Genomic DNA, 14,594 nt, shown 5'->3' with positions numbered 1-14,594 from the left:
TGTGTGTGTGTGTGTGTGTGTGTGTGTGTGTGTGTGTGTGTGTGTGTGTGTGTGTGTGTGTGTGTGTGTGTGTCAGCAGCAGTGATGTCCGGGCTGAGTGAGCCCAGCCTGATGGAGCTGCCCATGGAGAGTTGGATGTCTCGCCTGCCATGTGCGCTGTGGGATGTCCCGCTGTTCCACCTGGCCATCCCAGGTAGGCCTGATGTTGGGGGCAGATGGTGCTGATGGTGTGATGGGACCTGAATCAGTTTGTTCTGTCTTATTGTCTCTGGTTTATTGATGATTCTCTGACTGTGAGGACGTGATGAACGCATTGTGTCCACATTTCACACACACACACAGTTCACCTGCTGCTCTCACAGTCAGAGATTCACCTGTTCATTCATTTATCAGCCTCTTCATGTTTTCTGCCTGATTGAACTGTTTCCTATTGAACTGCAATTTTATTATGTGTCTCTTATCTTATCTCAGGAAAGTGGTAATTAAAATAACCAATGACAGAAATCTGAGATCAAACAGCAGACTCAGTAAGAAAGGAAAGATTGGAGTGATAAAGGAAATGTGCTGCAAGGAGACCAAGAAAAGCCAAATGCAGATTTGTGTGTTTGCATTTCTGTTTGTTATGCAGCACGTCTTATTGTCGTCTTAGTGAGTGGCTTTATTTCTTGACCCACAAGTACAAACCCAGAAAAGCTCCAACAAAGTCAGACGCTGAGTAAAACATAAAGAAAGGCGCATTTTCTTCACTGTAGAACAGAAAAAACTGTTTTGAATCAGTGAGTGACTGTGGATACAGTTTACGAAAAAAAAAGAAAAGAAAAGGGAAACACAAAAACAGGTTACATTGAATACAAAACAGAACGTTTTATGTTAGCACATAGGTAAAGAAAACAAACAAACAAACAAACATAAACAGAAAAAGACAACCCAGGAGGGGCGATTGATACTAACAAACCCTTTTCTTACAAACCACGCAGAAGTTAGTTGCAACACCACTGAGCTTCACATTCCCATTAACACGGACACACATTGGACCTCTATGGAATAAGCAAATCAGTTAGTCAGCAGGAACATCCTTAAATTGAAGGTTAGAGAGGTTTGTCAGAAAAAGACCCCAGATTTAATCAAATGTACCCTTTTGGTTCTGGGTGGAGCAGTGGATCTTTTCAAGATTAAGACACGACATGAGATCAGTTTCCTCTTTGTCTTGGTCCATTTTAAAGAGGAGGCAGTGCCGTTTCTCCATCATGGTCACACATGGCTTCGTGTCGGAGTGACGGAGCTGTAGCTGCATGTGTGGACGGCATGCCGAGCTGCTTGAAGACACTGGTTTCTGGAAGTGTTCCTGAGCCGTGCACAGATTTATCACAGAGCAGTGTTTCTGCTGAAGGTTACAGTCATCAGCCTGTGCACAGAGAGCACACTCAGATCCTCCGAGTGTGCTGATGATGTCATGTTGTGTAGATGATGAGATGTTCACAGCGAGGACTGCGATTCTGAAACAGGTTGTGAACCTCTGAGAAGCTCCGCATCTCTGAGATGATCTTTTTCTACCTGATCACGTGACCGACCTGCTGCCAGCTCACTTTTGATCTTCTCTTTAGCACCGCTGACTTTCACACGCTTTTGTTGCTCCGTCCCAACTTTTAGGGCACGTCACCTCCGCCAAATTCCACATGAGCTCGGATTTGTCACGAGCAGTAAAATGAAAATTCATTTTCTCAGTTACATTTTCCTGGTTTTATTGAACATTTGAAATATCTGTCAGAGAAACAGGAACAGCGGCTTTAACAAGGATCATACATGTGCTGACTCGGTCGTTTAAGCTGCTAAAAATGGTTGATTAATAAGTGAAGACATTGATGAAGCACCTTTTTACACACACACATGCCAAAAACAGTATTTATTGTGTGACTTTAAAGGTTTTGGGCTCAGTTTGGGGGTTGGAGAAGCTCCAGATCCACAGCTTCATACAGTGGGGCAAAAAAGTATTTAGTCAGCCACCGATTGTGCAAGTTCCCACACTTAAAATGATGACAGAGGTCAGTAATTTGCACCAGAGGTACACTTCAACTATGAGAGACAGAATGTGAAAAAAAAATCCATGAATTCACATGGTAGGATTTGTAAAGAATTTATTCGTAAATTAGGGTGGAAAATAAGTATTTGGTCACCTCAAACAAGGAAAATCTCTGGCTCTCACAGACCTGTAACGTCTTCTGTAAGAAGCTTTTCTGTCCCCCACTCGTTACCTGTATGAATGGCACCTGTTTGAACTCATCATCTGTATAAAAGACACCTGTCCACAGCCTCAAACAGTCAGACTCCAAACTCCGCCATGGCCAAGACCAAAGAGCTTTCGAAGGACACCAGGAAAAGTATTGTAGACCTGCACCAGACTGGGAAGAGTGAATCTACAATAGGCAAGCAGCTTGGTGTGAAAAAATCAACTGTGGGAGCAATCATCAGAAAATGGAAGACATACAAGACCACTGATAATCTCCCTCGATCTGGGGCTCCACGCAAGATCTCATCCCGTGGGGTCAAAATGATCATGAGAACGGTGAGCAAAGATCCCAGAACCACACGGGGGGACCTGGTGAATGACCTGCAGAGAGCTGGGACCAAAGTAACAAAGGTCACCATCAGTAACACACTACAACGGCAGGGAATCAAATCCCGCAGTGCCAGACGTGTTCCGCTGCTGAAGCCAGTGCATGTCCAGGCCCGTCTGAAGTTTGCCAGAGAGCACATGGATGATACAGCAGAGGATTGGGAGAATGTCATGTGGTCAGATGAAACCAAAGTAGAACTTTTTGGTATAAACTCAACTCGTCGTGTTTGGAGGAAGAAGAATACTGAGTTGCATCCCAAGAACACCATACCTACTGTGAAGCATGGGGGTGGAAACATCATGCTATGGGGCTGTTTTTCTGCCAAGGGGACAGGACGACTGATCCGTGTTAAGGACAGAATGAATGGGGCCATGTATCGTGAGATTTTGAGCCAAAACCTCCTTCCATCAGTGAGAACTTTGAAGATGAAACGAGGCTGGGTCTTCCAACATGACAATGATCCAAAACACACCGCCCGGGCAACAAAGGAGTGGCTCCGTAAGAAGCATTTGAAAGTCCTGGAGTGGCCTAGCCAGTCTCCAGACCTCAACCCCATAGAAAATCTGTGGGGGAGTTGAAAGTCCGTGTTGCTCGGCGACAGCCCCAAAACATCACTGCTCTCGAGAAGATCTGCATGGAGGAATGGGCCAAAATACCAGCTACTGTGTGTGCAAACCTGGTAAAGACCTATAGTAAACGTTTGACCTCTGTTATTGCCAACAAAGGTTATGTTACAAAGTATTGAGTTGTATTTTTGTTATTGACCAAATACTTATTTTCCACCCTGATTTACGAATAAATTCTTTACAAATCCTACCATGTGGATTCATGGTTTTTTTTTTTTCACATTCTGTCTCTCACAGTTGAAGTGTACCTCTGGTGCAAATTACTGACCTCTGTCATCATTTTAGGTGGGGGAACTTGCACAATCGGTGGCTGACTAAATACTTTTTTGCCCCACTGTATGTGCAGGAAGTCTGTCAGGGCCAAGTGGAACATTCAGGATTATCTTTGTCCCTTTCAGGCAGCCATAATGCAATAACCTACTGCCTGGATATGGACGACAGGTCTCCCATCGACCTCATGCAGCCTGACATGCTGCAGAAGCTCGACAAATTCATGAAGCCCCTCATTCGTCCATTTGTGTACAAGTGGGCAAAAACCCAGGTAATACTTTTACAGCACTGTTCTGAAACAGCTGTCGCCTCGGGCGGATTACACTGTACAGTATCAGAGAGAAACCCAGCCATCCCACGATCCTCTACCAGCAGCTCACGGTGACAGTGGGGAGGAAGAGCACAATGTGATGACAGGCTGTAACTGTACCTGTGTTAGTCCTTCTTGTGTATAAAGCCGGACCTGCTGTGATGAGTTGTGTGTCCTCCATGTTTCAGGAGTGTTGTATAAAGCATCAGCTGGACTGTGGGGTGAGGTACTGCGACCTGAGGATTGCACACAGGCCCAACGACAGCTCCACACACCTGTACTTCTACCATGGCGTCTACACCACGCTCACTGTGGAGGTGACTCACAGCCCGGTCACACATATGCAAACAGATGCTAAATCCATGACAGGTTTAGATTTGGAATTCTGTGGGCTTCATGGTTATCCAGTCTGGCTTTTTGCTTTCTTCTTCACGGCTTACAGAGAAAGTTATGTTTCAATAGAGAGCAACAGAATATCAACCAAAAATCCAGAAACTCAGTTTGAAATAAGTATTTGATCCCCTACAGACGCCCACAGAATGGCTGTGTGGCCCACGTAGCACAATCACCCAGTCAGATACTCCTGATCTCAGCTCGGTGTGCGAATAAAGCACCGCTGTCCACAGACTGCAAGACCAAAGAGCTGTCACCGGATGTCAGGGGCAGGACTGCAGACCTGCACCAGGGTGACGGAGCGACAGGAGAGAAGGTGAAGCTGTCAGTGCGATTATTCAGAAATCTAAAGTGAGGATGATCCTGAGAAAGGTGGTGGGAGGAGCTTGTTAACGACAGTCACAGATGACACCGCAAGTAGCATGAAGTTTGCAGTGAACATGTGAATCACAAGCTTGACAGAAAGTGCTGAGTCGCGTTTTCCTTTAATACGTGTTCACTCAATGACATGAAAAGCAGTTTATAACTTTCAGGTTTGTTCTGCGTCTTTGGTTGATATTCTGTGATATTCTGTGATAACTTCCATAAGAGACAGACTGTCTTTGGAAGTGAGCACACACACAGAGTAAGAGTATCCCTATGTTAATCTGAGTGTTCAGGGATTACTGCACACACACTGAGCTCATTTTTAGAAACTTTGACTATGTTTGACATGAGCAATCCCACACGTGTGTTTTGAAGCAGGAACAGAAAACAGCAGGACTACATCATTAATAACAAAATGGCAGCAATAACACGTCAAATCAGCTGTGCACGTGGGCGGGATGAAGTTCATTTTGGTGTGTGAGGTTTGAGCTCGCCTGTGTCTCTGACAGACAGTGCTGACGGAGATCCGAGAGTGGCTGGACGCCCATCCCAAAGAGGTGGTCGTCCTCTCCTTCAGCCACTTCCTCGGCCTGAGCCAGGAGCTCCACGCGGTGCTGCTCACCACCATACGTACTGTGTTTGCCTCCAAACTCTGTCCCAAAAAGGTACGGATGCACTTCCTGTTTCCTGAAACATCTCATAGGTTTCTAACTGTAAGGGTGAAGCCGGCACAGAATCCCAAAGTATCCTGTTTTACAGATTTACAGCAGAGGTGCTGCCCTCCATGCTGACAGGGCGCTCCTGTTAAATAGCTCACACTGGATGAACCCATTTCACGGCAGTCGCACACGCATCAGTCAGCCAGTGTCAAACACCTGGACGTGACCACAGAGAGGATTCATCCATCCATTTATGCTTCCTCCAGTTTAGCTCCGCCCACAAAATGTGCAAACATTAAAACCGACCGTACACAAACTTCATATATCAAAAAAGTGGACTTCCATTAAGTGTACTTCTTTGACCTTTAACTCATATTAAAGAGCCTGGTGGGGTTTATTTAAACTTTTAGGGAGGATTATGGGAGCCGTGGTGATTGCATTACCTGGATTATTAAGGTATTCACGGCTCTGATGTGTTGCTTTCAGGCTGAGGTCACTCTTCGTAAGCTCTGGGCTTCGGGCTACCAGGTGATCGCGTCCTACGAGCACAGCACGGAGCGCCGGCACACTGAGCTGTGGCCGGACATCCCATACTGGTGGGCCAACAAATGCAAAGCCGAGGCTCTGATTGATGAGTTTGAACGCATGAAGCAACAAAACAGGAGACCAGGTGACCTGCTGACGAGTCATGATGTCAGACAGGTGAGGATTAAACACATTCACCATCTGGATCTCACCGTGTGTGTGTGTGTGTGTGTTTCAGGAGGTTTCTTTGTGACGGGGATTAATCTGACGGAGGACCTGAAGTACATCTGCACCCACCCAACTGAGTCCCTGAAGGACCTGGTGATGTCCACGTACCCGACGCTGCTCGGCTGGGTCAAAGAGCAGACGCCCGGCGAGGAGGACGGCTCGCTGAACATCATCGCCGGCGACTTCGTCTCGGAGAGCCGCTTCGTGCCCACCGTCGTGGCGCTGAACCAGAAGCTTCTGAAGCGGTCCTCGTGACTGTAACAAGCGTGACCTGAGGAGAACGTGAACCACAGCATGAGAAGCACACAGGCCTTTTTGTTAGCGGTGACACAATAATACTTGAATATTTGTTCAGACATGGACGTTTCAGCCTTTAAGCTGCTTGAAAACAGACGTTCTGGTATTTGGACCTGCACTGTTTGTTTACACTCACCTCATTATTTATGCAATGTCGGAGGCAGCGCCGTGGCCGGACTCACGTTACGCTGACCGGAGCAATAATTCTACAAATAATCCAGTGCGTAGGCTTTTTAGAGCGGGGTCGTGCTGCGTGAGATCGATCCGAACCCCTCACAGTCAGCTGCAACATGACCCTACCGTACAAGCGAGCCTTCACCTGCTCTCCCCTGTCCCACCTGCTGATATGAGCCTGAAATTTACCCAGGATGCACTTAAACTGTGACAGATCGTCACACTGTTGCTCACAGCTGCTCAGAGATGAGGAACAGAGTTCAGAGGTCTGCAGAGTTAAACTGAGTGGTGTTAAACACCTGGTGTCTTCTGGATAAGAGCTGAAACATCTTCACGAAGTCGAACTGCTGCAGTCTGAAACACAGTTTAAATGTCCCAAAAGGTTGATTCTGTCCATCTGGAAGAAACAGCTCAGTGTTCATTCAGTGGGCTGGTTTGAGTCATTGTGCAGAGGTACTGTTTATAAGGTTGGAGACCTGCAGTCAGCTGAGACTGAAGACGTAGAAGGATGAGGACAAAACGTTTCTCCCACTGAAAGCATCCAGATGAACAGAATCAACTTTACTGGTATTTCTTTACCTGGATGACTGAGCATATATCGAGATGCAGCTTAAATGTGTTTTCAGCCCTGACGGGTTCATGTGCACTTATGAAAGTAATCATGAGTGTAAAATATTCCCAGTATGAAGGTAAAGATATGTGTGGCATCAGTAAATAATCTGAAAGAATCAGCTTATTGTGAGGGGTCAGATGGGAGCTGCTGCTTGATTTTATTTTGAAATGACCCACGAATAAGCACAACGAATTCAGCGAGCACACGTGACTGTACTCTTTTATAATATTGTGTGTGCAATATTATTTAGTATTTAACCACAGAGAATGTAGAAGAGATTTGAAACTTATGCAAACTGCATGGAAAACATATTTGCATGAACACAGCCCCGACTGTTCTACTAAAACCTGATTTAGCCAGTAGATTGAGGCTTTCCTCCCAATGATGCTGTGCCGCTGTGCCTGTGGACATGAGCTTTTCCAATAAACACAAGCATTTGTAAGAAAATCCTCTTTTTGTTCCCTGACTCATCAGCACAGTGTGAGAGGTTTTTCCGATTACAGCTGAACTCAGCCGGAGTGATCTGCCCTCTGCAGGGTTTCGCCAGCAGGGCGCAGTGTTTGACCTGACTGCTCTGTCTTTTCCTGACCACTTTCTGTGTCATGAGGTGAAGGAAAGGAGCACGGAGCTCAGAAAATCTGATATGTTTGTTACATCATTCATTTTTTCTTCCCCCTGCTGATCCCGTCCATCTCCTCTGGATCTCCTTTATTCAGGTTTCCTGTGACTGAAGTTCATCATCATCCTAAAGGCTGAAAGACAGAGCTAATGCAAACTGAGTTACAGACGCACGACATATAAGGAATGACACAAGTGACAGCTGTCATTGTAATCAGCTTGTGAATGGACGTGTGGCTTTAAAAGTACAATGATAGACGGAACCTTCAAAACCTTTAAAACTCTGAACTTTTCTTTTTGATAGAGCTTATACAGCAGGACAGTTAATCAAAAACACAGCAACAAGTCCACCTCTGATTCGCTGAAAGACTCTGAAAGACTAAATGAATGTTTTGGAGTCAAAGTCTGGACTTAAATCAGACTGAGCTGCTTCATTGTGACCTTAAACAGGCGTTCATGCTGGAAAATTCTCTAATGTGTCTGAATTAAAGCATTTCTGCAAAGAAGAGTGGGCTAAAGTTCCTCCACAGTGACATGAAAGACTCACTGAAGGCATCACAAATACTTGGTGGTGGAACAGCCAGTTATCAGGTTTAGGGGCCGTTACTTTTGCACACAGGGCAGGTAGGTTTACATAACTTTCATCACTATCTTTGTCCAATATTCAAATTTGATGATCTGGAAAATGTAAATATGCAAAAACAGGACAAACTCATTCTTAGCAGTGGGAGGCAGATATCGGTATAATGCAGCCACAACTAGATCTCTGTTATTCTTTTTGATTGCCTCTGCTTGTGCTCAGCATAACAGATGTTAAAGCTGAGTGCATTAATCTAATGCACTCATGATTTTTTTTAATATATAATAGCTGGTAGAAAACACTCTAATCTTCTACTGCTACTAGTATCTATTACTACTGTATTTTTTCACTTAAAGAGTAAAAAATTGACTTAGTACTTCAACTACTTTGTCCTCTGAAGGTCATGATGCTACCTGGAAAATGAAAGCTGTGGAAGCTGGTGAAAGCATACACTGTCAAACAAACACCCGTCCCACAGGTTTTTTCTGCCACTCCCTTATGATAAAACTTGGCTCCAACATGTTTTGAGCTTACACATGAGCTTACACATGAGCTTACACATGAGCTTACACATGAGCCCACAGATATATTTCCTGTCTCTGGTTCTTTGAGAGTTCAAATACTTTTTTCTCATTAGGTGGCCAATGAGTATTCTTACACCATTTTTCACAAAATCCCACAGCCCACCTTTAGGCCTTCATGTGCCTGAGGGGGTGGAGGCGGTACATAAACATCACAGCCACAGTTGGTTTCGTATGTCATGGTGGATTTCTTCCAAGGAACTAAAGACTCAACGGACACATTCTATATCAGTGATGTTCCTGAAGCCATGTGGCAATAACTGGGCGGTAAACCCACGCGTCTCCACTTGTACACCAACTGAAATGAAATTAATTGAATTGATGCAAGAGAGGAGATTCTGAGAATGAGCCAGCAGGCTGTAACTGAGTTCATGCTCATGGACAGTTCAGTTGCCTCCGCTGAATCGTTTATCCAGGTGTGTGTTAGAAAACGCCTGACAGAAATCAGCACAGGTATAAAACTGAACATACTGACTGACAGTTCAGTTCATATCTAAGCTTCTAACTTGGAAGACTGTATTATAAATCTGTAGAAAAGAGAATTCCTGGAGAATCAGGAAGTGGACACACTTCAGTTTCTCATCACTGCAGAGCTGCCGAACTGAGTTTTTTTAAATTTAGGAGGAGGACAGAAGATGCAGTCTGTGTGGCATCACACAAGATGACAGTTATTCTATTTCAATACTTTATATTAGCAGTCTCAGTTATTCAGAGACTGTCAGAGCTAGAACAACCAATCGCAGCTGCCAGACCTCGACTCTGGACGTGATTAAATATGACGCATTGCTCACTTGATTGATTTAAATGGTGTAACTGAAATCCTGGGGCCAGCTGTAATGTGGATCATGTTAAAACACCTCACTCATTATATTTCGCTTTTTGCCTCAGTAAAACAAATATATATTCATCTACAGGATTTTCCTTCCATATAAGACAGTTTGATGCAGATGTTTTTGTCACTTGATGATGGGTCAGTGTGCAGATGTTACACATGAACTTCAGCGTGAGCAGGAGAAGAGAGAGCTCCCACACCATCTTCTTCCTTTCAATAAGAAGCTAAGCTGTATTTCCACATTACTTTGCGATGTTGTGTTCCTCGTGTCTCACACGAAGAGCAGAAGGCACCCAGATTTGAATTAAACATGTGAAACTAGATCTTCAGTATAGTGTGAACAGGATGGTGCACAGACATCCCAAAGTCACCTGTTCACCAGTGGAGTCATAAAAGAGATCAACTGTTTCATACACTGCACTCTGAAACACGATATATGAGCCTTCTTTTTGCAAATATGTGCTTGGGTTGAACGCTTTCACATGCAGACAAAGCTTTGAATTACATAACAGAAGGTTCTAATTTACAAAAATGTTCATCCACAGTGGAAGAAGACATGTATGACGAACTGTGGGGCAACAATATAGAGACTGCTCAGGAGACACTTCAGAATCCATTTCTACAGCACGATTTCTTTGCATCTTCACTTAAAATTTAGAGCAGCGAATTTAGAGCTGACTGCTCATTCACAGGGGGTCGTCTCAGTGTTTCTGTATCAGTGTAGGGTCTTTGTAATACAAAGCACCTCAAGGTGACTGCTGTTACAGAAATAATAAATGCTGTGTGTGTCTATGAAACATTAGCACACTGTGTACCTCGCATCTCTGCTTTACTGCTACTGACGTGCAGCTTCCTGTGATGGTGTCATCATTCAGTCAGTATAACCGCCTTTTACCACGTTGCTCTGCCATAGCTGTGGTTTAATTCTGCTAAACCACAATGTCTATGCTGAGTGCAGAACTGTGGAAATAACACAACACATTTGTTCTTGAATTCCTCTTTATTGTAGTTGAGGTGCTAAAATGACCACAACGTTATTTTAGGGACATAAATTGGAGCACAGTGTCATTGACCCACAGTGACAGCTTTTCATGTCTGCAGGTGTGTCCTGCACAGCTTTTCCACCAGGCTGTGCTGTGGAATAAACATGGGTTTTCCCACAGTTAAAAAGGTTTGCCTCACTTTTGATTTCCACTGTGGCTGTGAACTGTTTAATCATTTATTTTAAAGTGAAATTAAACATTAGTTTAGCACATTTTATATTTATGAATGGCTTTGAATTAATTTAACACAGCTTTTACAATGATAAGAGATGTAGGTCTACTTTTTCGGTGCGTACTCTCTATACCCAGCGCCAATGATTTCACCAACCCCACAACAGCAGGCTGAGTCGTGCTGGGATGTTAAAAGTTAATGCTTTACACTGAAAACCCATCTTACACACACATGCTACTAAATGAGAAACTTTAAGTTAAATGTTAACAGTCTGCAAGTCTTTGAAAAATCATCTGCAAATGATCCAAAACTACAGCAGCATAACTGAAGCCCCAGCATGAGCTGCACAAACTGGAATAAAAAGCCTGAAGGTGGCGATTTAAATTGTTTCACTCTGACACTGCTCCTCACACTCTGCAGCTTCACTCTTCCTTTTGTTCTTCCCACTACACCACAGGTGTTGAACTCCAGTTCTCGAGGGCCAGTGTCATGAAACTTTTACAGGTGTCCTTGCTGCAATACACCTGAATAGAATTTGTAGGTCATTAGTTTAAAAAAAAAATACTCCTAAAACCACTTTTATTGCACCATGTTCATTCACTCTTGAGCTGCTGTAACATGAGTCAAATAGCTGAATTGCCACCCCTGAGAGGTGACCCCTGCACTACACCCAGTTTCCTGGTGTAAATATCAGCCACCTCCACTTTACCGGTAACTGTGATTAAAAAATGTCATATCGACCATTTTTGTGCACACAGGCTAAATAATCATTTTAACAGTAGATGTTGTCATAAATAATTTTGTCATGTCTCAGAAATGCTGTCTGTATCCTGACACAAATTTGAGCGGTCGTTGTCATTCCAACGCATCTAACTACAACAAAGGTGGCCTTGGAGGCGGGAATATACCTACTGTGCCTTGTTTTATGCAGCTGTTTCCTCGTTGATGAGTTTAAAAGAGGAGATGCTGTCATGACTCATCGAGTGATGCCACTGACCAGCCAATCGGTGACATGCAGACTGACAACCACATGTTAGTACCTGCTCAGAACTCATTCTTGCTTGGAATCCGGCCCTGGAGCTAGGATACTAAAAAAGTACCAGGTACCAGGAACTATGACCTAATGGAAAACCGTGAAAACCATGCTGAGTCGATCCGAGTAGGTACGAATGGAAAAGTGAGCGCCTCATGTCACTCATCACTCTTTAAACTTCAGTTTGATTTCCTGAGTGAATTCTCTGATGTGCCAAGTTACTTCATTCAGTGTTATTGACCCCAGAGAGTGGATTTTACTCCGGTCTGTCTGACATCAGAATCAGAATACTTTAATAATCCCTAAGGAAATTATATGGGTTACAATTGCTCCAAGACAGTAACAGTAACAGACTAAACTAATGAAATAATACAATATATTACAAAGTTTACAAATTGAAGAAATAGCACTAATATATACAAATCGCCAGTGTTGGGGAGTAACGGAATACATGTACCGCCGTTATGTATCTAGAATACAAAATATGAGTAACTGTATTCCGTTACAGTTACAGTTTATTAGGGTGGTATTTAGAATACAGTTACTTTGTTGAAATAAAGGGATTACACGGTGATCTTTTCCTGTTTCATATGTTAGGCTATGGTCTCTCTATTTTTGGTAATTCCACACCGTTGGAAACCCAAACAAAACACGCATTAAGAGGCTCAAATGCCTGTGTCTCAATTTCATGTCTCATAATGACTTGAAGAAATATTTTTAAAAATGATTTAATATGAAAGCAATAGCAGAGTGTTACAGGCATAGCCCTAAATAATGTAGCTTCATGGGTAGTGTAGTCCGTGCTGCAGGGAGAATGGACTGCCATACCTGTTATGTGTCTGTGAGTGAGGGAGGGAGAAAAAGGTGAGTGGAAAAGTACGACTTGTCACTGAGCAGAAACGTGAGCCGGAAGCATGTAAATATAATAATAACCACTGCAGCCAAAAAGAGTGCCTGACAAGCCCATAGTAAGCTATTAAGACTCGACTGTACACTGTGTTCCTGTTTTCCTCTGAAACAATAAGTTCCGCTGGAGCAGCCTTTCAACACCTCCCTCTGTCTCTGGCTAGCAAAGTTTACCCAGACAACAAAGTAAAGCTAGTTTTCGGCTATGAGCCTGTATTAGCCAGAGGTCCCTTTACTATGGTTCGGAGCCGCGGACCTCTTTTATGCATGGAAAAGTTTTCTATACTAGATCGCTGCAAAAAGTGCAGCCTTGCCTAATGTCCACCCTATTACTCATTTTAGTTGTAAAAAGCATGATAATATATTAAGTAATCCAAAGTATTCAGAATACGTTACTCTCATTGAGTAACGTAACGGAATACGTTGCGAAATACATTTTGGGGCATGTATTCTGTAATCTGCAATCCAAAAGTAACCTTCCCAACACTGCAAATTGCTCAATTATAAACATTAAGACTATATTGACAAAGAATATAACAGTGGTGAGAATATTACAGAGGTGGAATATATGAGTTGACATTTAACTCTAGCCTGTGAACTTTGTCATTTGCTATTTTACTGTAGAGCGTGTGCAAAAGGGTGTAACTATTGCAGTGTTTACAATGTATTAGACGGAGTGTCTCGGGCTTTTGTGTTTGTGGATGTGACTTTCTTTTGTTATTTAGTTGGGAGCGTCTGTTCCCGGGATCCGTGGGTTAATCCATCCTGTGCTCCCAGTCTGTTCCTTCCTGTTTGTCTTTCGTCTCTGTGTTAAACTAAGCTCTCCTGTTTGAGTCTGTCATCTGTTACTTCCTGTTTTACTTTGGTGGTCTTTTGTTTCTTGTCCTTGTGTCTGGTTTAACTTTCCTTGTCTCGTTATCCCTGATTTGTTCCCACCTGTTTCCACTTGTTTCCTCGCCCCTTATCATCTGCTGTGTGTTTATTATCCGAGCCTCCCCTTGTCCTCTGTCTGCTCCGTGGTTCCAGGTCTTCCTACCCTGCACATAGTCTGACAGGTTCACAGCCACTGCTGCTTCGCTTCAGATCGCCTGTCTGATGGGAGCTCCTCTACATCCCATTTTTCACATCTCTGTGACTACGTTTTTTGTTTTTTTTTTAATTTTGGATAGCACAGTCATCAGTCCTTCGACCTGGATCATCAAAAAGGAGAGTACAGTTGGAAAACACCAATCTCCATGTTCACCAGTTCATAAAAGAGGCCTGACCCTGGATAACGTTAATAAACACAACCTAAGCTGTAATGTCTAAAGCTAATGACCGTGAAAAATCTCTACGTTTTTTTTACTGGCAAGATCAGCAGCATCAGGTCAGAGTTCAAGTGTCCCAGCCAGCTGTGCTCCTAAAGCTTGAACTGATCAGAAGTCGGTTTTGAACTGATTTCCACGACAGGTACACATCTTCCCTTTCCGACGAACACCATTAAAGCATTCATACATTTATTCATGCATTTAAAGAGATATGTCAGGATTGATTTAGGAACAGCACAAACAGTTTATGTGCATTTCATTTGTAATTTAATGGGGGTATGTGTACTCTGGCAATGGCTGGGTTATTGTCTTTTATTTATTTTTTATTTTTATTTTTAGTGTTTATAATTTCCTGTTGTTCTGCTGTTACCTTCAGCGGATTTTTGTTTTTTTTAAAAGCTTGGAAAATAAACAGTAAACGTTTTCATTTGGTTTTATTTTGAAAG

At 43.3% G+C, this 14,594-nt stretch overlaps 1 protein-coding gene across 2 annotated transcripts in view; it reads left to right on the top strand.

Annotated features, from left to right (window-relative positions):
* The window catches only part of plcxd1 (phosphatidylinositol-specific phospholipase C, X domain containing 1), a 7,624-nt gene extending 669 nt beyond the window's left edge, over positions 1-6,955 (top strand). The window contains exons 2-7 of one of the 2 annotated variants that reach the window (XM_042221118.1): positions 77-193; positions 3,640-3,782; positions 4,010-4,138; positions 5,090-5,245; positions 5,726-5,909; positions 6,003-6,955. In XM_042221118.1, coding sequence (XP_042077052.1) covers positions 85-193; positions 3,640-3,782; positions 4,010-4,138; positions 5,090-5,245; positions 5,726-5,909; positions 6,003-6,247 — 966 coding nt within the window. In that variant the 5' untranslated portion in view covers positions 77-84 and the 3' untranslated portion in view covers positions 6,248-6,955. The remainder of the gene's footprint in view (positions 1-76; positions 194-3,639; positions 3,783-4,009; positions 4,139-5,089; positions 5,246-5,725; positions 5,910-6,002) is intronic. The other variant, XM_042221117.1, reaches the window with a different exon arrangement.
* Positions 6,956-14,594: the final 7,639 nt, after the last annotated feature.

Source organism: Haplochromis burtoni, unplaced genomic scaffold (genome assembly GCF_018398535.1).
Source record: "Haplochromis burtoni strain Fernald_Lab_line unplaced genomic scaffold, NCSU_Asbu1 Contig_61, whole genome shotgun sequence".
NCBI classification, from domain to species: Eukaryota; Metazoa; Chordata; class Actinopteri; order Cichliformes; family Cichlidae; genus Haplochromis; species Haplochromis burtoni.
Note: the sequence above shows the minus strand (reverse complement) of the source record. Positions and strands in the feature narration are given on the sequence as shown.